Below are 26,413 nucleotides of genomic sequence, written 5' to 3'. Positions count from 1 at the left end.
TCCGGGTGTTCCTGAGACACGTGTGGGGACTGGTGTCCTGGTGCATGTAGATCGCTGATAGTCTAAGGTTGAACCGAGCTGTTTTGGTAACGGTGTTGGAGTGCGGATATGGCTCAGAAAAAACGTAAGGCGCAGAGGTCTCGGAAATGCTGTCAACGACAAGATAGCGACGATAGCGATAAAGGGGAATTTCGTGTCAAAGCTGCACCCCAAAAGGATGATGGAGTAGTAAGTGCGAACTGGCAATTGCAGCTCCGATTTCGTTGCTAATGTCCCATGACTGTCATTAGGGGAACAATGAGTACTTGAAATAAGGTGACCGGGGTGCATCAGTTTGAATCGCCTGATATGGGCTCAGTTGACGCCTCTGTGGGAAATATAAGGCTACAGCCTCCTTCAGAATCGTTATACTTGCCCACAGTAAACATTCCATTTTATGAAAAATTCCAGCTGAAAAAAACATTTAGAGCTTTTTAACATTAATCTGAGGGCATGTGGCTGGTAAAGAATATGCATATCGGTGCAATCAGTCTAACGTGTACATTTTAACATATACTCTTGCTTTAAAATGTCTTCTCAGACACGTTTGGGTTCGTGTGTTTTCAGTAGTACACCAGAAAGTATTACATTTTTTCTCCCAGTGAAGACATGTGAAGAAGCATTCAAGGCATTATGGCAACTGGAATCTTAGTTGGCATGATCTGCTACACTGTTTCAGGTGTCAGAACCAGCAGTGCAGAATGGCACAAATAAATTCTGCTTTCAGTTGTAATTTCATGTTCATAGTAAAAAAATTAAAATTGAATGCATACTGGAAAATAGTTTAGAAATACAGAATTACAGTTTCTCTAATTATGAAAAAATGTACTATTGTGTTTATTGTTATTATTTAGCTGTTGCATATATTCTAGAAAAGACTTTTAGGGATCAGTGAATTCGAAGTGAATTCGAGGGAATTTTCATAGTAAAAAATTTGAAATTCAAAGTAATTTTTTGGATACCTCGACCATTGAAATAGGATACTACGACTTCGAATTTAATTTGAATTCGATTCCAAGTAAAAATAGTTTGAATATTCGATCATTCGATAATCAAAGTACTTTCTCTTTAAAAAAAACTTCGACTTCAATACTTCGCCAAATTAAACCTATTGCTATGTTAGCCTATGGGGACCTTCTACAAACTTTTTCCAAGTCTTTACACATCAAATTAAAATCCTTTGATCGATCACTGAAATCCTTCTAATCTTTCGATCGAACGATATTTGAATTCAAAGTATTTAAATTCAATGGTCGAATTTCGAAGTATTTTCAACTTCAAAATTCGACCCTTGATAAATCTGCCCCTTAATGTATATTAAAAACACTTTTGATTAATAGTGTCTTAAAGGGGTTGTTCACCTTGACATAACTAGTTGTTTTCAGATAGATCACCAGAAATAATTACTTTTTCCAATTACTTTCTATTTTCTATGTGTTACCGTTTTTCTAATATTGAAGTGTAAAGTGTAATTTTTCAACTTCTAAAGGAGCTCTGGGGGGGGTCGCTGACCCTATAAACTGTTCTAAATTGATACATTTAGTTAATACATTTCTTATCTTTTTTCCCTGCTGAGCCGTATCTCTGAATTTCATTACAGGCAGCTGTTAGAATTGATACATTAATTGCAAATACTCCAGAGACGCTGCTGAGAAATGTATCAACTAAATGTTGCAAAATTGTAACCGTTCCGAATCTGCACCTGTATTACTGAGCTGCCAGACTCAAACACCTGACACAGGAACATTCAACTTTAAACTTATATTTTGGAAAAACTGTAAAAGATAAAAAATAGTAATTGAAGGTAATTGAAAAAAGAATTTATTTCTGGGGAACAATCTGAAAACAACTGAACTGAATAAACTGTTTGGAAAGTGAACAACCCCTTTAAATTTAAGATTAGACATAAGATTTGTAATTTATATATTTGTGTGTGTGTATATTTATTTGTATTTACCTAATCATGCAGTATTGCATATGCTTTGTACATTTTATCTTTTACATGCTTGTTTTTTGGGAATGACATGGTTTTGTTTCAAATGCAGCACCTTCCAGCATTTCCCACTGCAGATGCAGGTTCAGATTCAGAAGCAGAACCGGACACCAGAGAGCTGGTTCGAGCACAGAACAAGAAGAAAAAGAAGTCTGGCGGGTTTCAATCCATGGGTAGGTAACCAAAAATGTCTGTGTTTCAGCAAGATGACTGTTATTAGTTATTAGATAGCACATGGATGCATTGCTGTATACGAATATATTTGAAGAGTCTAAAGGATGTTATATTAAAAGCCATATATTTCCCTGCTAAAATACTGAGCTAATTGTCTACATACCTAAATACATAAGGATTTTTCAGCCCAGCAGATTAAAGCAGTACTGTAAAACATGCAGTCGCTTCCTTTTAATTTGTATGCAAGGTTGGACTATCTAATCACATTTAGTCTGGAGTTTGTAGCATTGAACAGTCTAAGTTTCATCAAAGTTGAAATGTATAATGCATTATTTATCTGCAATATCAGAGGAATATCAAGAGCTAATGTATCGACTGTAATGTTTGTGACAGAGTATTAAAGCTCAGGGAACATGCTCACTAGGGGCTAAAACTGCTGCTAATAATGTCATGTAATGTAACACATTTAAACATGAGAAGAGGAAAATTAAGTATTTAACCTTAAACGGAAAATAAATAAATGCTATTGGAAAAAATGTATTTCTAGTAAACTGTGAAAGCAACAACAACAAAAAAAGTGTTTGGCAGGTGATCTATCCCATTGGTCATTTTACCTGCGTAGTTCATTCTACAGGTCATCTGTTGTGCTGTGGAAGATTTAAATCTAACCAGCATTACTAGAGATTTGTCTGTGAAGAGAGATTGTATGCACTTTTAAAATGTGACTGTGACATTATCATTAATACATCTTAGGTCTAAGTTATCCCGTCTATAAAGGAGTGATGAAGAAAGGTTACAAGGTTCCTACTCCCATCCAGAGAAAGGTGAGAACTTAAGTAAGAAGTAAGAAAAAAGTGATAAATCTTTTGCACAATCATGTTTAAGGTGTGAACATGTATGAAAGTAAGTTGTGAAGGTGAGAGAGAACTGCTTACTTATTACCAGTGCATGGAGCCAAAACTTCCTGGCCAATATCTGGCCATAATTGGTTATAAGAGAAATTGGAACCATTAGAGGGACATAGGGATGGTTGTTAAATGTTGCTGTGTTGTAGATGCTTCAATCAACTGTAAGTAAATTAGTTATTAAATGGAAACACATAGGACTAATAACTATGCAAAGATGGGGATTGTTTTGGTAGATGCCAAGAGAACACTACATGCCTGAATGCTTAATGCTAGCTCTAATATTTGAGGGAGGAGGAATAATGCTCCAGTACTCTTTTATTTTTGGTTAGGACCCCTTGGTCTTGTTTCTTAACACTACAGCATACAGTTGGACAGGCAGGTGTCTGGATACCTTTGCCAAAAGCATATAAAAAACAGACAAACATGTTTAATTAAAATGGAAAGTGACTAAAACATACAGCAATAGGATTCAGCTGAAATAATGCTTTCTATAACTACAGGTGGTTCCAGTCATTCTTGATGGTAAGGATGTGGTAGCAATGGCTAGAACGGGCAGTGGAAAGACTGCTTGTTTCCTTATCCCTATGTTTGAGAAGCTGAAGGCTCACAGTGCCCAAACAGGAGTTCGTGGGCTTATCCTTTCCCCAACTAGAGAGCTTGCCTTGCAGACTCTGAAATTTACTAAAGAGGTAATTACTTTTTTTTTTATAGGTAATACTCTATTGTTTTTAAACATAAAAAACACAAAACATGTCAAAAATGGTAATTACTCTTTTAAACCAAAGAAGTCAGCTTTTATCCTGCTCATTGCCACTTCCTACATTTTTTCCTTTTTGCATCTCTGCAGCTTTTCAGCAGATGTTGTTGTTATATTTGTACCTCTATGACCTCGTACGTAAAGCAAAACCACGAAATAGTGCAAGTTCGAATACAATGAGGTAGTTTATTGTGTCCAAAATACAAGACAATAGGTTTTGCCTGGGGAAACAGTCGTGTGTCATCTGGGTGGTACCTGAATGCTTTCCCAGGATACTCCCATATAACATAAGTTTATATACCCATTTTGATGTCATAGATGGGGGTGATAACAAATGGGAGTATGCCAATACCATACATAGTCTGATTCTTCCTTGTACAATTAATGTCTAAATGATTTACTTAGTCTTACATGTTATCAAAGGAATGTTGTAACATACTGTGCCTAGCTCCAACGGTCCACAACCTCGCAATCAGCTATTGGCTAACCAAGGCCATTGTGGTATTTCCAGTAATTTGAGCAGCACTTCAGCAAGAAGGGGCCCCACCAGACAGGCTGGCGTTATGCTGACACTCTGGAATTTAAGTAACAGAGTGATGATCTTTTGTTTGTATGGCCTAGTATAAGCTATATGAGTGACCATTGTCCACAGTAGACCATTAGCCCTTATAGTCCATCCTGCCTTGGGCCCTATAGCGTTATGGCGTCATAGAGGGTGGGGGTGACAAATATCAACCCTCTGACACTAGCCATTCGTCCGTCATAGGAATTGGACCGTTCCAGATATATTTTTTTAATTACAATGTTTGGTACAACAGCCTTTAGATTTGTTCTTCTCTTCTCTTTTCTTTCTTTCTTTTTTTTTTTTTTTACAGCTTGGTAAATTCACTGGACTGAAGACTGCTCTGATTTTGGGTGGTGACAGGTAAGTTTCGTTACTTTTATCTTTTATCTTTTTGGCAATATTATGTTTTTGTATTTTTTTCTTATGTCCCAAAAATAACTGAATCCAACCCTAGTTAGTTGTTTATGCAAATTACCCCCCCCCCCAAAAATATTTTTAGTTGCCCTGGTCTAAAGTCACAGGATATTAAGGGTTTCAATTCAGGTAACACTCATGATTTCAGTGTTAATTTGTTTTGTTTTGCTGTATTAGGTCAAAATGGACTGCAGGCTAAATTTGTCTATTTATTTATTTCTCTCTCTCTCTCTCTCTACATGAAGAATGGAAGATCAGTTTGCAGCTCTGCATGAAAATCCAGATATGTGAGTGAAAAATTACTTTTATGCTAATATCAAAGTTTAAATACTCCTTTAACTATATCAAATGTATTCTATTCTTATTGTATGATATGGGTTTTCCGCTAAAACTAGTGGTTGCCAATGAGTGAAAATGTGACGGTGTATCTGTAGCACTCCAGATCACTTTACAAGCGTTTTGGAAAAAGATGGAGGATGTAGGTCAGCAACCATTGAAGTGTATGGACAGGGCAACGTTTTAAGTGTCATGGACAGGGCAATCATCAGGAATAACAGGATCTGATACTATTGTGTTTGCCAGGGATGTCCCAATTATTAACATATTGGTCACCTGGGCCCTTGGGAAGAGGGCCTTGGCAAGTACAATGGAGACCCAATTAAAAATGGCTACGCACCTATGAACATGCTCTGACCAACCCCAGTCTTTCCCAATTATGCCAAAACTTAACCCCCTAGCCCCACACCTCACATGCTGTAAATTATGTTTTACATAACATGGGGCCACTGGCTGCGGTATCCCCCTGTTCCCTGCTCATAGATTCACATCACTGTCACCACAGCTGGTTTTTAATATGAGGCAGTTTTCTTCTGCCATCCAATGATTTATTTTCTGTTTTTACAGAATTATTGCTACTCCTGGTCGGCTGATGCATGTGGCAATTGAGATGAACCTGAAGCTTCGCAGTGTGGAATATGTAGTGTTTGATGAAGCTGACAGGTCAGTCGTATCCCTTCCACTTTCCTTCTGAATATATTTAGGTTGGCTTAATCTTTTCTTCACTCATTCTCTTCTTGGTCACCCTGTCACAGACTCTTTGAGATGGGATTTGCAGAACAGCTGCAAGAGATAATCTCTCGACTACCAGAGACCCGCCAGACACTTCTTTTCTCTGCCACTCTGCCCAAGATGCTTCTAGAGTTTGCCAGAGCTGGTAATTGTCTGCACTTGTGGGAAATCCGCTTATAGTTGGTTTTGCCAGGATGGTGTATTGTGTCCCAGGGTTTAAATGATCTATATAAATAAATGTGTGTATGCAGAAATAGTAGATACAAATCCATTTCATTCTGTGAAAAAGTAAGTACACTTTTAGCTGTAATACTTATTTTCCCCTCTCTGGCAAAAACAACCTCTGATTGTCTACCAATCTTTAACATCGACTGGGAGAAATGTTTTCCCACTCCATCATGCAGAATTATTTCAATTCTATATTTGAGGGGTTTCTTGCATTCACTATATGTTTCAAATCCCCCACTGCAGCTAAATGGGATCTCGATCTGAACTTTAACTTGGTCATTACAGAACTTTCCATTTATTTTTATTTATTTATTTATTTTTTTGCCAGCCATTCCTTGGTAGATTTACTTAAATGTTTAGGGTCATTGTCATGGTGCAAGGTCCACTTTCAACTGAGCTTCAATCTTTTAAAGGAGAACTCAACCCCCCCCCCACTAAAAAACCCTACCCAGTACTATACATTGTCCCCCCCCCTGCTCTTTCCCGGATTTCTTCGGATTTCTTCGGGTCTACTTCCCTTCAGCAATTTCTGTCACTTTTGGAGCATGTGCAGTTACTACGAACAGGAAGACTGCTCCAACTGCACATGTGCCAATACATCGCTCACTTTCCAAAGAGCCAGAAGATGGCACCCACTCTAGGGTACTGGGTAGGAGTTTTTATTAGTGGAGGGGGGTTGAGTTTTCCTTTAACACATGATGTCACATTATCCCTAAACACCCTCTGGTACAATGAAAATTCATAGTGGATTCTGCGAAGGTGAACTGCCCAGACCCTGATGCAGCAAAGCAGACCCAAAAAATACTCCCACCACCATGATTTTTATGTCTTCAGTCTTCACTAATGTATTCTGTTGTACTTTGGCCAAATAACTCTATATCTGCCTTGTGACACCATGTGTTAAAGTGTTTATGAGCAAACATTAATCTTGCCTTCCCAAACTTTTAGGCATCTAAAACCTTATTTCGAAATGCCTGAAACAACTCATTCAATCTAGGCATGGTGATACCACACACTTCGACAACAAATTGCAAACCAAATGTCTTGAGGTTTAAATAAGCCCGGTTCCTCCAAGATTTTCGCTAATGATTTATTATTATTTATTATTTGCACCTGTTGCAATGTATAGGAATTTGAGCAGGTGATAAATGTTGGGATGTACTTACTTGTTTCATGTGTGAAATTAGCATTTCTCTATATTTAAATTACTGGTGGAATACAAAGCTGTGTGTGTGTGTCTGCAACTCACATTGACAGGTTTTAAAAACAAGGCAAATATTTTTTTTAAGTCCATATTTCAATACCACATAACTTTTGCTATTTTTCCTTGTCACCCATAGGCCTTACTGAGCCTGTGCTAATACGGTTGGATGTTGACACAAAGCTAAGTGACCAGCTGAAGGTAATAATTCTGTAATGACAGGTTATGGCTAGTCTTCTTGTGGAGCTGAAGGTGATCTATTTAATTTTTCCCCCCTGACCTAGTTGTCCTTCTTTAACGTGCGTGTAGAGGACAAACCTGCTGTGCTTCTGCATCTACTGCGCTGTGTTGTGAAGCCTCAAGAACAAACAGTCATTTTTGTTGCCACTAAGCACCATGCAGAATACCTGAGAGAGGTAAGATCAGGGTACTGATACTGAGATTATATTCACACTTTATACACCCATAAGCAATGAGGCAGGCCTGGCTGGCAGTAGCCCCAATGCTTACCTCTTTTGCCTTGGAGCAGGCCAGGAACAAGCAATGGGTTTTTTTTTTTCTACGGGCAGCTGCATTTTCTCCAGAAAAGGAGAACCGGCCTGGTGAATAAATTAACTCACTGGGTGGTGCCTGACATATTGTTTTCATTGTCCTTTAAACATGCTTAAAAGTCTCAAAATGTGAGTAAGTGAGCCAAAATGTAGGCACAATGTGTCTCCTGTGAAGTACTGTACCTGTGTACTGTACTGTAAATGACCTAGGGGTGTTATAGACCTTTTCTGCCGATATGTAGGGTATGGCTTGTTGGAAGATGGGATATGCTATAATGCTCTGTGCAGACCAGTTGTGTTCTTTCACTCCTATATTTGCAAACGTATTCTGTTTGGGTCCTCTTTTTTGGCTATTATCCTTCTGCAATAGGAAAGTTTGAATCCTCAAGAAAGTCATTACATGATGTCAGGGTTGATGTGTGTAAATAGCCAAATAGTGTATTAGAATATAGACCCTGTGTTTCTTAAAAGGCCGCCCTGAACCTCACCCCAAAAGGGATGGATACAGTGTATGGGTCATAGCTTATCAATCCTGTAAAAATTATATTCACATATGTATCAGTATTTTTATGCCATTTGTGTCCACTTATTTATTTCTGTTTTCTTCCCAGTTGCTGGACATGCAGGGAATTCCATGCTCTCACATATACAGTTCTCTGGATCAGACAGCCAGGAAGATAAACCTGGGCCTCTTTTTGCATGGGAAGGTGCGTGCGTTGTTGGTCACTGATGTGGCAGCTCGAGGTATTGATATACCAATGTTGGACAACGTCATAAACTACAACTTCCCTCCAAAGGCCAAGCTTTTCCTGCACCGCGTTGGTAAGGAATGTTTTATTATTATGCATCCTAAATTTTGGGATGTCCAGCATGAGTTCATTAAGGAATGATGGGACATTATTAACATTATTTGTCTTGCCATAACTAGGGCGTGTGGCAAGAGCAGGACGAAGTGGGACTGCTTACTCATTCATTGCTCCTGATGAAATTCCCTATGTGTATGATCTCCATCTCTTTCTTGGGCGCCCCCTTAAACTGGCAAACGCACAAAATATTGAGACAGGTAATATGAGACATGCTAATATAATTGTTTTAAAATGTGAAGCAGAAAAAACATATATGTTTACATTCCAACAGAGGCAGACACAGATGGTGTACTGGGGAGAGTACCACAGAGTTTGATTGATGATGAGGATGCCTTGCTTATTACTGATCGGGAGCGTTCACTGGAGCTGCAGAACTTGCACCAAGTGTCCGAGAATGCCTACAAACAATACATTAAATCCAGGCCAACTCCCTCTCCTGAGTCCATCAAACGCGTCAAAGATGCTAACTATAACTTGTTGGGGGTTCACCCACTCTTTTGTGAGTGCTTGTGTTTTTTTTTTTTAATACACTTTAATAGTGTCTCTTCTTTCTCTGACATTTGTAAATTACTCCTATACTATGTTATTTGCATCCTTCCTTCATGGTTCTCCTTTGCATCCGCTTTTTTCTCTTTAACATGCTATAGTAGCCTTGCCCCAGTGTTCCTTCGACTCTCAGTTTCTGTAAAGCCCATCAGCCCAGTTTATAAATAGTTTATGCTGCCTTTAAAACTACATGTTCATCTTTACCACTTTTCCTCTTTAGGCTAAAACTCTTTTGTCCTTACAGGGTCTCAGCTTGGTGGAGAAGAGATGCAGAGGCTGAAGTTTGTTGATGGCATCAAATCTTACAAATCTAAAGCAGTGCGTAAAATTCTAGTTATCAAGGACTTTTTTTCTATTCGTAATAGTATGTCTATGTGTTCATAACTCCGTCTCTTGTACAACCTTCAGACCATATTTGAAATTAACTCTACTAGTAAGACCTCTGCAAGTGAAGTTATGCGAGCCAAGAGAAATCACGATGGGAAACTTATCGCTAAGTTTCAGCGGCTGCAAGAGGAGAAAACAAGTGCAACTGTGACTAGTGGGATATCCGGCCTTTGCTGCAAACAAGAGAGCGATGAGGAAAACATAGAGGTATCCTAGTAGTTTTTTTCTGCACTGCGCATCTCTGAATATTGCAACAAATCATATCTTATTTTTGTCTTTTCATAACAGGGGGTATTTTCACAAGTGATTGGGAAGAGGAAAATGACTGACAAAGATGAAGCTGAAGGCAGCAAGAAAAGAAAAGGAGGAGCTTCTCAGGACTCCAACTATTACATACCATACAGACCAAAGGATTTTGAGAGTGAGAGGGGGTAAGACAGATTAAGAGGAATGATTAGGGTGATTTGGATAAAAGTTATGAAGTAGGGCCATGATTCTGTGATCAAAATGTATTAGACAAGCACACCGAATCCATCCGTCCTCATGGATGGATTCGGTGTGCTCGTCTAATACATTTTGATTACGTGACTCACCTACAGCTACGGGATTGGGGCGATGCACCCGGGCCACCCACTGGATCTGGTGAGTTCCTTCTGCTGTCTTTACCCCGATATTGTTCAACAAATATTGGTGAACCCAAGCGAAACACCCGGGGTTTATTGGCCGCTAATTTATAAAAGGCACTACTAAACTTACTTTTTTTGCATATGTAATTTTGGTGTCTCAAGTAGCGGCGTTCAATTTCTAAATATGAAGTGAACAGATCCAAATTTTAGAATATACCACTTTATTTTTTCCATAATTCTGTGAAGTTAACAGCGTGGCTAGTCAGAGTCAACGGTGTGTGTATTTATTATAATTATAAAGAATTCTGCATTACCAAACATTTCCCTTTCAAACACTCCAGGCTCAGCATTGGGGGCAGCAGCTTTGAGCAGGCAGCCGCTGGGGCTGTAATGGACCTATTGGGAGACCATACGGAAGATCTGAAAAAGAACAAACAAGTATTGAAGTGGTGAGTGCTTATAAATGACATTTTGAATGTGGAATACCCCCACCAATTTATGTGAACTAAGAACAATAGATTTCCACGGGGGTAAAATGTTTTTGACTCGTTTGTTTAATTTTATTCTCATGATCTAGTTTTAGGACTTGCATGTTTTGGATTGACATTATGCACAAATGTTGAAAATTCAAAATGATTCACAAACTTTTAAGCATCCCTGTAATTAAAGCACCCCTGTAATTATTGATACAGTCTGTTGACTACAGTCAAGGTGTGAAGTATTTACTGAAAATACTTCTGGAATCTGAATGTTTTAAAACCACAAGTATATTTGTACGTGCTTACGAGATATACAATTTCCGGTATAAGTGAACAGTTCTTTTAAAGGGCCAGAATCCATGCCTTTTCAACATTAGATTAAGGAGTAGGGCTTGTACTGAACATCGTTTTTATTGAAAAATGTGTATGTTAATTCCTACACTAAACACTGCAAAAGCCTAAATTGAAAGTAAGTCTTATTCCAAATTAGTAGTCCAATGATAAGCTGTCTATTATAATAAGGTACTCCTTATCTCAAAGCCTAATAAAGGTTTCGGCTAGAGGTTATGCAGCCATAATTTATATGTGCCCCTTATTGAGATAAATTGTCTAGAGTACCCTTTTACAAGATTAGTGGTTTGACACAGTTGCCCAATTTGTTTTTGTTTTTAGGGATCGAAAGAAAAAGAAGTTTGTGGGAACAGGTGGACAGGAAGACAAAAAGAAAATAAAGACTGAGAGTGGGAGACTCATTAGCAGCTCTTATAAGAAAAACCTGTATCCTCCCTCATATTTCTTTCTTGCATATTTTGAAACAATATCTCAAGCATATATTGTAATATGCCAATGTTTGAACTGATTTATTTTTAAATCATATGAAAAGGTTGCAGAAGGTGGCACTATTGGACCAAAGTTGTAGTATTTTGCCTAATCAATGAATGAATCTAGTGTCCGTAAAAAGGTGTTTTCCATAAACAGCCTCGCAGTCAGCTTGTTTTCTAAAGTCACGTATTCACCATTTTCAGTGTGAGAAGGGGCAGAAAAATTTATATACAACATAAATAATTGATTTAATGCACAGTTTCACCTAAGGCTTGTCACACTAGGCATTTGTTTTGCTGATGGATTAACAGCGGTAAAGAAAACTCGTGTTTGACCTCCACCCCACCTCCTATTTTTTGCATTGACAGGAGTGAAATCCACCTATAACTGCATGAATGGATAGCATGTTGGCCTGAAAATGCTTGTGTGTGTTTCTGGCCAAATTTTGTCAATGCAAACAGATGTTAAAGTATGTCAAGCGTGTTTATTATCTATCAATTCCTTTTATCATGCTTGATTCAGCTGCAGAGTGAGGCATATATGGGGATGAACTGTGAATGAAATCGATGCTGGCCTGCATGCATGCAGTGCTTTTTCCTTAACTCCACATATAGATATGAAGGTTGGAAGAAGAAATACAAAATTGATGACCAAGATTCTGAGGAGGAAGAGACCAATCAGAGGACAGCTGCAGGGCGCAGGAAAGGCAGAGGTGAGCGAATACCAATAAAGCTTGGTTACAGTTCTTGCTATCTTGTATTGGTACAAAAATACAAATGTGTATATTTTAGTGACGTGCTACAACAGTGCTAAGAAGATGTACTGAATGGCATTAGGAAGCATCAGTGTGTGCTTTACTATATGTGCAAAGCCCCAGTAACTCATTGCTTAGGATCCTTCTAACAGATAACTTGGCTTCACCCTACAGATAAAAGGCTACTGACACACACACATTAGGTGACTTTTGTAATACTGGGACATGTTGTACATGTTCCATGTGCAAGAGTTTTTGCTGCCAGATGGTTTTTGTGACATGGATGTAATATTTCTTGCCCTTTACCTTAGGTGGGCGTGGCTCCCAGAGACACTCCAATTCACAAAGTTCAGGGCCACAAGGGAAGGCCAAATCCGAGCTGCGCAGCAAACAGCAAATCCTCAAGATGAGAAAGGCACAATCTAAACAGAACTTCTTGCAAAAAGGGGGTTTGAAGAAGATGAAAACCAAGACAAGACATCTGGCCCATCAGATGAAGAAATCTGCTTTTGGAAGAGGGAAAAGCAATGGGTTCAAGAAAGGAAAGACAAGAAAATAAGCAATATGTGACTGAGCGCTGTGGAAACAGACTGCTACAAATCACAAACAATCTCCTCCTCTTGTTCATAAAACCTTGACTGGAGACAGGAAGGCCGTTGATGTTTTATGTGTGCATCAGTCTTTCCCTAATAGGGAACTGGCTGATGGGTGAGGCTGATTCTTGCTTCATAAGATCCCACTGAGTTCCAGCAAATCACATTTTAGTAATCCAAAGTATTACCCAAACTTTTTAAAGAAAGTTGGGTTTTTTTTTGTTGGTTTAAAACAAACATCTGGTGTAGGAACATGTTATTATTACTTTATCATAACTGCCATTTGGCAATTCCAGCTTTAAATCAAGGAATGTAAAGTTACTTGTTCTCATTTGGAAACTTCATACGGAACACCCCGATTGTCTAAACTTAAATGTTACTTGTATCATTAAACATCCAATATTCCAAAACGAATACTAATTTAAAAACAAGTAGATGCGTCCATGAGGCTTTTTATTTCCAAGTGTTCAGCAAAACTGATACTTTGCTCAATAAAAAAATACTGTTAGACCGCTGGACTGTTATTTTTGGGTCTTGGTTATGATGCTGCAGCATTTACTGAAAAATAAAAATCAATGTCAGTACAATTCTTCCAAACGTAAAGGGGCAGATTTCTATTTTATTGCTACACATTTGCATATTCTTTTATTGAATTATTTTTTCAAACTACTCTAAGCCACCTATTACGTGCAAATTTTCTTCATGTGGTGCAGCTTTGTATGCAATTTTTTTTTACTCGTGGTTTTGCAGCAACGTCTACATGTTAAATGAGTAGTGTATTTACAAGAGGGTTGGTAAGCTGTGTAAAGGTGTAGCAGAAACTTGCATTTTTGTGTTGCTTTATAAATCCACCCCTCTGCACTGAGAAGTCCTATGCATAGGATTTTTTAAAGGGGATGTAATGGAAAAAAATAAAATTCCATTTTTACTTTCTTTAATGAAAAAGAAACCTATCTCCAAATTTACCGTTTTTGTAAGAAACCTGACAGTATGCAGTGAAATGGCCCCTTCATTTACTTGCTCTGACTGATGCAGATTGGAATATAATAATAAATAAAGGGGGAATTTCACTGCATACAGTTGTAAAAATGGTACACATTTATTATTGGGGGATATGTTTCTTTTTCAGTTGGTAAAGTAAAAAAATGGGATTTTAATTTTGCCTTTACATCCTCTTTAATGTTTCCAGCTGCAGGGACAACGGTCATAGAGCCAGATTTAAACAGATAAACTGGGATTCTATTTGGAAGATTATTTTGCTGCAGCCACTGGTTCTGGAGAGTTGGAGAAAGTTTGTATCAAACAATACAAAAACTATAAAATCCACATTAGATTACATGACAACACAGGACACCAGTGGGATCACCTGACTATAGTTGGGAAGGGTGGGAGCTACAACATGGAGCTGGTCACTGCTCCTGTATAACTATAACAAACAAGGGAAATTTGTGCTCACCACTAATTTTTAAAACCATTAGGTGGGGGTGCAATGAGGCTATGACCACAAAATACATATAGACAAATACAAAAGTCCTCTGCACTCAACCCATTATCAATATATTTAAGACATTGAGACATTTTGTGCATACTGCTACTGAAAAATGCCTTACCCTTTAAACAAAACAGGGATTGTTTGTCCATATATTGCAATATATTTAAGCTGGCCAACTAGGTCAAAGTCATCCCATATCTGGCCAGTCCTATGCTCAATTTTATCTGATTCATTAAGAATTCTATTGCTTCATTATACATTTTACAAAGGGACTAAGTTTTACTTGCAACTTACTAGCTGCTTTCAAAGTAAAACTCCCAAACTTGGCTGCCCCTTTATTAGACACCAGTAGGATCACCTGACTATAGCTGGGAAGGGTGGGAGCTACAACATGGAGCTGGTCACTGCTCCTGTATAACTATAACAAACAAGGGAAAGTTGTGCTCACCACTAATTTTTGAAACCATTAGGCGGGGGTGCAATAAGATTGTGACCACAAAATACATATAGACAAATATGAGTCCTCTGCACTCAACCCAATTCTTCAACAAACATGCACTTGAGAAAAGTGCTGCAGGTCACACATAGTACTTTAATACCTTGCATGTGCCATAGCCTAAGAAGCCACCTCCACATCTGCTGAAATTAGCCATGTCTGCTTACTAACAGAAACCTCAGCACTCTTATGCACTGCTCTTGTAGCAAGCTTAGTCCCTCCAGCAGCCAAGTAACATATCAATCATATCAAAACAGATAAGTGACATACAATAATATTTAGTTACATTTGTATTGTTCTAAAAGTTCATTATATATTTGTCAAATACAATATATATAGTATTTTCAGACATTTCATAAAGCATACTCTGAGCCTTAAGATGCCGAAATTATGCAAATAATATGGATCCCTATCTTAATAAATGAATGTAGTATAGACAAATGGATTTACTAGCTATTTATCTGCTCTCATGTTTTCTGGTACATATGACTCATCTGACTTATTATTAGCAGCTTCTGAGATATTGCTAATTCCATGAAATAATTATAACGTAAAAGTTATTGTAGATGTAATTGCTATTGAAAGGAGCATGTTTTTTTTTTCTTTCATAAGACAAAAAGTTTATTTTAGGTTTACAACCTTTTTAATAATGGCGATCATAAACAATATCAACTACTAATCCAGCCCCCACCCTTTCCCGAGCACATTTCCCCATTGTCTCAACAATTTGTGCATCCAAACAGAGACAGAAGTCTGTCATCTACACAATAAACGCATGTAAATACATTGATGTGAGAAGACTACACTTCTCAGTTTTTGGTGGGTAGAGCAGGCGTTAGTGGTGTCATCTCAGCCTTCTTTAGGTCTTTGTAAATGGCAGATCTTCAAAACAGATTTGAATCTAGGAAGGTAAAGAAGCATCAATACGGTTAAATAGGGATTACAGCAGCCATCAAAATAGCTCTGTGTAATTAACAAACATCTCTTTTACCCCAGGGTGCCATCATAGTTGAAAACAGTGGAAGTCAAACAGCAATATACTGTCAATATCAGCTGGTCATAAGCCTGCTAACCATATCTGCATTTTAGCTAAGAGCGAGTATAACTCATAGAACATTGCCTGCAGTGTCGCCCATTAAGTTTCCCAGGAGAAGCCTATCTATTTACCCAGTTTTTATTTTTATACTGAAAAATTCCTTTAAATTAAAGCCTAACAGAAAATCCTAACAAGGCAATTTCACTTGATCTTATGAGTGGATGCTTTTGTTTTTCAACATTCCATTGGGCACTTATAAGAAAAGGTAAAGGGATGATACAATCAGTTATTTGAATTTACTTCCCTACTGCAGTTTTACAAAAAAAAAACAAAAAACTTCTGCATAAAAATATTTATTAGAATGCTGGGTGGGACAAAACAACTTTCATGCTTCGTGCCCTCGCCAAATAAGGCCAATGTGATGCGATTCAGCATATAATTCACCTTACACAGCAGAAGCATTCTCCAAAGGCTGCAAGATGACAGTGCATACTTGGGGTAATATAATATCAAGTGCAATAACAAGTATATTCCAGTTTTAGTAACCCTTAACAACCAATCAGAACATTGAATACACACACCAATAGAGTGGCCAGCTAAACGAATGCAAATAGCTAACTGGCTATGGGATACTGGACCTAGACCAAACTTTGCAGTTGTTATTATTCCCCCCCAGAATAGGTGGTTTAACTCTGAAGAATCATCCACTAATTGCAATAATGCAGCTTCATATTCAAATGCACAGAAGAATGAGCAGCAGTAAATAGCCGCTTTGTGAGAAGCAATAGACAGATGGTCCTGGCTGGTTTCCATTGCTGTTATTTTCAGCAAAACAAAGCATATTTAATATTTATTCAGGGGGAAGTCATAGCTACAAATATGCTACCAACTGCAGTGGATCTTTACTACATATATATATATGTTTTATTAATACGCTGTTTTAACCTACCCTTTTTTAGGCTAAATGTAATCATACTGGTTGATTGGACTAATGTAGGAATCAGTTAGACCCAGGCAATTCATTAGCCACTCACAGCATAAGTGAGTTGTATGCAGCAGGAAGGAAAACATCTATCTATTGTTAAAAAAAAAGTAGTTGTACATGACATTTTTAACCATTTTCTACAGATTGTTGGATATTTTTTTTGCAATGATATCATATAAACCAATGCTTAACAATCTGGGGTATGGGTAGGTACCTTTTCTAGTTGTGCCTCTGTGTCTTCCACAGAAATTTCACTCTTCAGGCGCATTTGTTTGGATATAGTTTGGAATACATTTAGGGGCCGATTCACTAAGGGTCGAATAGCGAGGGTTAATTAACCCTCGATATTCGACTAGGAATTAAAATCCTTCGACTTCGAATATCGAAGTCGAAGGATTTAGCGCAGATAGTTAGATCGAACGATCGAAGGATAATTCCTTCGATCGAACGATAAAATCCTTCGAATCGAACGATTCGAAGGATTTTAATCCAACAATCGAAGGAATATCCTTTGATCAAAAAAAGTTAGCCAAGCCTATGGGGACCTTCCCCATAGGCTAACATTGACTTCGGTAGCTTTTAGATGGCGAACTAGGGGGTCGAAGTTTTTTTTAAAGAGACAGTGCTTTGACTATCGAATGGTCGAATAGTCGAACGATTTTTACTTCAAATCCTTCGATTCGAAGTCGTAGTCGTAGTTGAAGGTCGAAGTAGCCCATTCGATGGTCGAAGTAGCCCAAAAAAATCTTCAAAATTTGAAGTTTTTTTACCTTCGAATCCTTCACTCGAAGTTAGTGAATCGGCCCCTTAGTGTTGCCATCCTGACTCTCCACAGCCGCAATGTGTTCTCCGCTGCCGTGTTCTCGATCGGTGCCCAACGAGATTCCTAAAATGAATAACTTATTAGAGGTTGGCCTTATTTATATATCCAACCTGCAGCTGAACTGCCTGTACATACTCTCTTGTAAGGGGCTACTTTATCAGGGAAAGAAAATACGACATCATGGGAAACTCATTTAAGAGGGAAAACACAAAAACTCTGGTTGGATTTGAACCCGTGCAAGGCTGTAATGCAAACCAGTGTCACTGTGATTCCACTACATCCATAAGGCATACAAAACAAAGCAAAATATTTCAAGGCAGAGTCTCAAAGGAATTTGTAAAAGTTGCAGAATAATCTCTCCTTCTGCTACTCATACTTCTTCCTTTAAAACTTAATACACTATTGGGGTTATGTAATAAAAGGCCCTAAGTTTGCCCAGGTGCAGTAATCCATAGCAAGCAATCAGCAGGTTGCTATTGGTTACTGCTCCTAGGCAAACTTAGTGCCTTATATTACATATGGTGGTATATGGTCTAAAGCAGGGGTCCCCAACCTTTATTTTTACCTGTGAGCAACATTCAGATGTAAAAAGAGTTGGGGAGCAACACAAGCATGAAAAATGTTCCTGGAGGTACCAAATAAAGGTTGTGATTGACCATTTGGTAGCCTCTATGAAGACTGGCAGCCTACAAGAGGTTCTGTTTGACAGTACAGCTGTTTTTTAGGCAACCAAAACTTGCCTCCAAGCCTGGAATCCAAAAATAAGCACCTGCTTTGAGGCCATGGGGAGCAACATCCAACAGTAACATGATGCTCATGAGCCACTGGTGACTAAAGCTGGCCATAGACGTGCAGATCATAGCCAAACGATCGTTCGTGTGAATCTTCCGGCAAATCAAACAATGCTCGGGCCATTAATTGACAGGCGGCAATAGTATGAAAGTTTTGTTTGACATAATAGTTACAGTCTCTCATTGATAGGAAATACTTGCAGAGGGAGGTATTATTGGTAGACAATATAAACCTTTTAACCTGTCTGATCGCCACGGTATGAAAAATGTCGGGACACTTCACACACGGTCCGAAAATCGTCAGTCCCTAAGCGCAATAACTGACGGCAGCACAGAGCATGTGCAGTAAATCAGCAGAAAAGAAGATGGGGAGTAGTGGGGCATCTTTTGAGGTACAGATCTTCCCTACTAAAGGATTGTGGTTGCCATGGGCTGGTACAGAAGCCCAAAACATAATGTACAACATTTCTAGCCTACGTCTTTAGTTAAGCTTAGTTCTCCTTTAAAGAGTAAACACTATTTATTAGTGGCATGTATATATGGCTAGTAAAAGGGTTACATGCATAAATGAAAGGAAGATAAACTATGATTGCAAACAGGGTAAGAGTTTATTTACATCCTTTGTCTACTTGGTTGCAGCTTTTGTAAATAACTACTAGTCTAAATACAGACTGGACTAAATAGGACATATATTTAACCTCCATATGCAACTTTCTATTCTGTTTTCTATCCACTTCATTCTAAAACCTGTTATCAGCTACTAAATTGCACAAGCCTCTCAAATATGGTCTCAGTAATGCAATACCAATATAGAACTGAATTAAAGGGGCAGTATACTCCCTTCTTCATATGAGTTCAGAAATTAGAGCTTGTACTGAACATACTTTCTGCCTATTGTTTTAACAATGAAAAATCAATGTTTTTTCTTTATTTCTTGAGTAACCAGGACAAAATAAACGATTTCTCTCTTGAGAGGAATCTTTGCATATCATAAAAAGGTTTGCCCTTAGGTTTAGTCCACACCAGGCTATTCGGGGAGATTTAGCGCCCTGTCGACTAATCGCCTCTTCTTTGAGGCGACTAATCTCCCCAAACCACTTCATCATCTCCTGCGCCAGCTGTAATGAGAGTCGCCTGCGCTATGACACATGCTACGCTTTGTTTTCCGAGGGCAACTTTGAGCAACTTCGGAAAACGAAGCGCCGTGTTTGTCATAACGCAGGCGACTCTCATTACAGCCGGCGCAGGAGAAGCGGTTCGGGGAGATTAGTCGCCTCAAAGAAGAGGCCATTAGTCGCCAGGGCGCTAAATCTCCCCGAATCACCTGATGTGGACTAAGCCTTAAAGGGGTTGTTCACCTTCCAATACTTTTTTCAGTTCAGTTGTTTCAGAATTCAGGGGTGCCCAAAAGGTAGATTGGGATCTACCAGTAGACCTTTAGTTGGTGATCAGTAGATCTCAAGACACTGTCAACAAACAGCTTGTCTAAATCACCCTCCTATTTTATGCTTTTCATTCAGATATTTATTATGTAAAGGTTACATTAGAAATAAATGTGTGTTAAATATAGCAATATACATTTTCTCATAAATCAAAATTTAAGTAATCTTCCATGGAACAGAAAGCCAGCAATGCTTTTATGGATGTAGATCATAATGGGACATCACTAAAAGTAGTAGAATTAGAAAAGTATGGGCGCTCCTGTTTCAGATAGTTCACCAGAAATAAAGAATTTCTTCGTTTACTTTCTATTTCCTATTTGTGACAATTTCTAATATTGAAGTTTCCTTTTCACCTTCTGTCTTTCTGAAGCTGCTCGGGGAGGGGGGGGGGGGTCGCAGACTCTGCAAACTGTTCTCAATTGATACATTAGTTGATTAATTTCTTATCTTTGTCCCTGCTGAGCAGAATCTTTGAATTTCAGTAAACACAGCTGTTAGACTTGATACAATAGTTACAAATACTCCCCAAAAGCTGCTGAGAAATGTATCAATTAATGTAGTAAATTGTAACAGTTCAGAATCTGTACTGGAATTACTGAGCTGACAAAACACCAGACGGGGGCCAACCTTCAATTTTGGAAAAATTTTGGAAAAATTCAAAGCAACTGAAAAAAGTCTTTATTTCCAAAAAAATCCAATCCAAAAAAACTAGTGATGCAGGATTCGGTTCGGGATCCAGTGAGGATTCTGCCGTTTTCATCAGGATTCGGCCGAACTGAATCCAAATGCTAATTTGCATATGCAAATTAGGGGCAGGGGAGGGAAATCGCGTGATTTTTTGTCACAAACAAGGAAGTATATAATGTTTCCCCTTCCCACCTCTAATTTGCATATGCAAATTCAGATTTGGTTTGGTATTCAGCCGAATCTTTAGTGGAGGATTCGGGGATCGGCAGAATCCAATAGTGGATTCGGTGCATCCCTAAAAAACAACTGAACTGAATAAAGTCTTCATAAGTTGACCCTTTAAGTTGGGTGAACCATTTTCCAAGCCTAGCAGAAGTCCTGCCTCAGATTTAACCTTGTACCAGCAAAGAATGATATGACTTGGAGTCTCATCCTCTACATTCTTAATGTTGATCAGCTTCCCACTGGCTATTCATGCTAACTGTTCCCCTGTGATTTGACCCCCATGATTATATTTATATCGATTTTGGATAGGGGGAGGGCATTCTGAGCAATTTGCCCTCCCACAGGGCTACAAAATGGCTGGGCAAAAAAACCTCTCAGCAATCTTAATAAATGGATCTGTAGACTCACACCCACTGAAAAGCCACAGCCCTCTCATTCTCCAGCTCTTCCTATAGTTGTGCAATCCGATTGTTCAGTTCCAGGATTTGGCTTCTTGTTTCCTCCTGGTAGTGCAAGAGCCTGGCCTTTTCCCTTACTGCGTGCTCCGGGTTCTCCAGCTCCCGCTTTAACAGCTTGTTCTGCGTCGCCATTAAGTGTGTTAAATCGATCTATCATTTCCTGCACCTCTTGAAACTGAACAAGGTAATGTCAGGTTGAAAGGACAGAGTGAGGCTTATTTGTGAACAGTGGGTACATTTGCAAGTAGGCAGTAAACCATGGCAACCAATCAAATTTTGATATTTATTGTTCTACCTGCAGCTAGATTTAAAAAAAAAGCTAACCAGTGAGTGGTTGCTATGTGTTACTGCCCAGGTGCAAATGTAACCTGTGTTGGTAAATGTTCCTCAATTATGGGAAAGTAAATTATTGTACACAATGCAATTACAGTGGGTCTTAGCGCTACAATATAAGGAATCCAAATGTTCTCTATTCCATGCTATTTTGAATAAATATCTGAACACATTGGAATGTCAGAAATAATACAAATTATCAGCTCTCTTATTATAAACTAAGTACTGGTCAGAAGCTTTCCTTCTAAGGGAAATCACTTATTACGAATGGACCGCATGTGAATGCATTTAGTTTGCCTCTTTCTCCACCTCTACTTGGAAAAATGTATTGTGACACATACAAATGTGGTAACCATTATTATTATCATTATATATGATGATCATCTCCCTATATCTCTCTTTATATTATCTATTCTTTCTTCTTCCTTCTTTGTTCACTTCTCTTCAAAGTCCTGCCCTTCTTGGCCGAAATCCACGCGAATAAAGAAGGAAGATACAGCTTGTGGTAGGGTTGGAATCTAATTTCAGCGGGCTGATTTCACCCAGTGTCACCCTAGCCTTAAGTTAGACTATACTATCTTGAAATTATCTCTCTATATCTATTACTGTACCAACATAGGGGGTGACTGACGAACTATAAGATGCATTAACTATTTCCAGTGCTGAAGGATAAACAAGGGGCAAAAACATTCAACATAAGTATTTTACTTACATTTAGGGGGTTATTTATTAAAGGTTGAGTGGTGTTTCTCCCAAAAATTTTAGTTTTTCAAGGTTTCCCTTAAAACTCAGATATTTTGGGATAAAAATAAATCAAATTTTTCGAGATTTATTATACCCCAAGGCTGCTAAAAGCTCAAATCTGAAAATATTTCAGCTAAAACCTGTCGAGGTCATGTAAAAGTCAATGGCAGAGGTCCCTAGAATCATTTGAAGATGTTTTTTGCCTTCATGATTTTCAGTTTTTTTACAGTGGTTTTTGCTTGAAAACTCGCTCAATTCAAGGTATTCAAGGTTTTTTTAGCTGATAACTCAATCAATTCGAGTTTTTCCACCCGATTACATTCGAGTTTTTTACATTCAGCTTTTTTCATAAATAAACCAACATTCGAGTTGTGCTTAATTCGAGGTAGAAAAAAACCTCACAAACGCAGCCTTTGATAAATAACCCCCTTACAGTTGAATGCACCTTTAGACAGTAAATCTACTCTCATAAACATTGACTTTTTATATCAAGTCATCAAAAATGTGTCCTTGCCTCATCTGTTCTCTCTAGCGCCCTCTGCAGGTAGCGCTGATATATGCTGTTCTTTTCCTGACGATGCAGCGTGTTTGCGTTACATCAGCTGTGTGTTCTCTGTCTGAAGTTGCAGAGCTTCTCGCTCCTTCTGTGCAGCCAGCTGCCATTCTTCTGTTGCTTTATGTAACGCACGTTTCCTCTTGGAGTCATTCTCCTGAGGGAAAACAAGGTGTGACACCATGACATTTTGGAGCAGCTGCAGGGTTGAAGGCAAACACAAAAATGGAAACTAACTGCATTAATGATCAGAACTAGGACACACTTGCGTACAGAAAAGGAAATGAATGAAATGGCAAGAAGACTGTGTGCTCTGCCTCCCATTAAGGGTCACAACAATTCTGCCTCTATAATTAAATGTCACAACCTTATTCCCTATTGGCTATACTTCGCAAACTCCAGTAATACCTGTAAGTAGAAATTGAATGCATTTAAATGGAAACAGGTGCTGGCTAAAGGAGAACAGTAGGTTCTGGACATTTGCGAATGTGGTGTAGCGTAGAAGACCACTGTTATCACTTGCAAATTAAATAGACTGCAAGTGAAAGTATTAAATAAACTTATACTGCCAGAAGATATATGCAAATATTTTATATAACAGATATTACAAGTATAGGCAATACGATGTTCACCAATAGCTGTACTTTTACTGTACTGCTTTTGCACATGATCACAGGGAAATTGACCCCAAATGTTATGTAAACGTGTAGAGGCCTGTCAGTTACTTTTGCATGAAAAAAATCTACCTGCATTAGACATTTTGTTATATAAAAAAAAACAACCTGTTTTTAACGTGAGCTTTAGTAAATTTGTCCTCTAGAAGCAGTGCAGTCCAACTTATTATAGTGGGCCAATTATTTCTCATATAGTATGCAAGAGGGTAGGATTAAATTAAATTAAAGGGGTGGTTCAAGTTAACTTTTAGTATGTTACAGAATGGCTAATTCTAAGCAACTTTTCAGTTGGCCTTCATTCTTTCTTTTTTATCATTTTTGAATTATTTGCCTTTTTCATATGACTCATTCCACTTTACAAATGGGGGGTCATCGACTCCTTTCTTAAAATCAAATGCTGTGTAAGGCCACAAATGTATTGTTTTACTCTTTCTATTCAGGCCTCTCCTATTCACATTCCCGTCTCTTATTCAAATCAATGCATGGGTTCTAGGGGAATTAAGACCCTAGCAACCGGATTGCTGAAATTACAAACTGGAGACATGCTGAATAAAAAGCTAAATAACTCAAAAACCACAAATAATAAAAAATGAAAACCAATTGCAAATTGTGTCTACATCATACTAAAAGTTAATTTAAATGTGAACAACCCCTTTAAAATGATGCCATACAGTGAAGTCTGTGGAGCCTTTGAGCAGGTTGTCGACAATAAAAATCCTTTGGAGGGGCCATAATTGGCCTGTCGGCCTCCAGTATGACAGCCCTGCTCCACAGAATAAAAATGACCAATGGTGGGCCTCATTTCACATTGACACAGTAACTGACCCATATGTAGACTGCAACATGACAGCAGATAAATATTATACTAAGTGATACCATATTAAATAACACCATGCTGACCAACCTTGAGGAACTTATCAAATTTAAACGAAGAGTCCTTGAGCTTCTCCTCTTCGAGCTCCAGTTCAGCGCGGCGCTGCTGCAGGCTCTTGGACTTCATCTGGAACTCCTGTAATAGATAGGAGATTGGTTGGTCCTGTCATATGCCCCAGAGAATCAATTTGGCTTTTGAACTGTCTATCTTAATCCATGTAAACCTATAGTTTTGTTTATATATTGTACCTCCTTCTGGGTGCTTAGCGCTTGTTCCACTTCCACCATCTCTCTTCTCTTTTCCAGGAGACGTGTGGCCTATGTCAGGAAGTCGTCTTCCCGATCAGGCATCTTCCAATAGGAGCGAGGGAAAGGTTTATGCAAGGGGTAGATGGATTATTAATACTGACCCCTAACTGAGAATATTTCATCCTCCACATATAGGTATTTATTAGTACAACGTATTATTGTATATTATATTTTTGCCCTATTCTGGGTTAACCAAAAGTTAGGATAACATTAGAATAACATTTACTATGTAACTGCAACTTTTAATAGACAAGACACTTATCAGCTTATAGACATTTTAAGGAAGCGACACATAGGGTGATTTGTTGTCCATCAATAGGCTACCCGTCTAATCACTCTAACCCTGCTATACTGCAATTACACTGGCAGGGTATACATATGTAGGGGGTATTTGTATGCATTTTGATGTCCACCTTTAAGCGAGAAGTAATTCAGTTGGCAAAACATCCTGTGCATTATTGCCCTTAATGAACATGGTCACATGGTCCATCAATGTAAACTTCAAGCTAATGTGGTGCCTAAAATGAGGCAAGGGGAAGTAAGAATTAAAAGAAGCTCAATGGATACATAAATTGGACAACAGGGCCTGTTTGGAATGAAATAATTACTATTCAGGGCGTATATTGATATATTATTAGGGTTTATTATACTTTTCATCAGACTGGAGGGATCATAGGCACAGAAAGCCTGTGTTTATTCAGCCTTCTCTCATGAATCAAAGGAGCACTAAATTCATCAGAGGGAGGAGAGCTGAAGGTCTATGCGCTTGGAGCACAGATACCAGAGGCAATTCCTCAATGTGCAATGCAGGGAGCAAAGTGCCAAGTAACCTGTAGATGTCACTGTTAGCTCACTAATTTATATAAACCAAGTGGCTTCAATTATTTTCTTTTCTTTGACCTCATTCTATAATGATGGAATTTTAGCATATGTTGGAGTGCCCTCTTCTCCATATCTATATTATCATCATTTTTAGGATGTGCAAGATGCTATCTGGCCTTTTAGCAGGTATGAGTCCTTTAGTTCAACAGGGACATGTATTCATTCTAGTCCATTATTCACATACAATAATTCCCAAAAATGTGTCACTGGCCAGTTTATCAAAGTGGGGCAAAACCACTGACAGAGGCATTGGCACCAGTAGGCCAGTGTATTAAGATGAGAGGGAGCTTTAACCTTTGCTAATAAACAACAGTTATTATCCGTGAATATCAGTGAGATTTGGGGAAATACTTAGCTGGATGTTTATTAATTTATCTGTTTTCTATACAGTGAAACCACCGAGACGACCTCTCCAACTCTAGAACTTGTGGGGAACTACAAATTTCACTATTATCTGCCAGCTTAGCTGAAGGCGGGGGTTTGCCAATCACAACACACATAACCCATCTGTTATTATCAGAGTGCTCTTGCCCTGCCAGCACTCACACTAGGGGGCAGATTCATTGAGAATCGAATTTCAAATTTAAAAAACTTCGAAATTCAAATGAAAAAAGACCAACCGAAATTTATTTTAAAAAA

General features: G+C 38.4%; 1 protein-coding gene and 1 pseudogene across 1 annotated transcript; one reads left to right on the top strand and one right to left on the bottom strand.

The window, feature by feature from the left end:
* Positions 1–100: 100 nt before the first annotated feature.
* Positions 101–13,479, top strand: ddx54.L (DEAD-box helicase 54 L homeolog). Its single transcript, NM_001094797.1, is given in 20 exon segments — positions 101–228; positions 2,085–2,205; positions 2,960–3,030; positions 3,615–3,803; positions 4,747–4,796; positions 5,096–5,137; positions 5,754–5,849; positions 5,942–6,063; positions 7,487–7,548; positions 7,632–7,763; positions 8,510–8,720; positions 8,827–8,961; positions 9,036–9,263; positions 9,555–9,628; positions 9,719–9,904; positions 9,986–10,128; positions 10,665–10,772; positions 11,475–11,579; positions 12,239–12,336; positions 12,690–13,479. Coding segments are annotated over 20 exon segments (2,541 nt in total). The 5' UTR covers positions 101–108; the 3' UTR covers positions 12,938–13,479.
* Positions 13,480–15,347: 1,868 nt separating this feature from the next.
* LOC108697098 lies at positions 15,348–24,934 on the bottom strand (annotated as a pseudogene).
* Between the last annotated feature and the right edge of the window lie 1,479 nt (positions 24,935–26,413).

This window comes from Xenopus laevis, chromosome 1L (assembly GCF_017654675.1).
Source record: "Xenopus laevis strain J_2021 chromosome 1L, Xenopus_laevis_v10.1, whole genome shotgun sequence".
Taxonomy (NCBI): domain Eukaryota; kingdom Metazoa; phylum Chordata; class Amphibia; order Anura; family Pipidae; genus Xenopus; species Xenopus laevis.
This window is presented reverse-complemented; position numbering and strand designations above follow the sequence as displayed.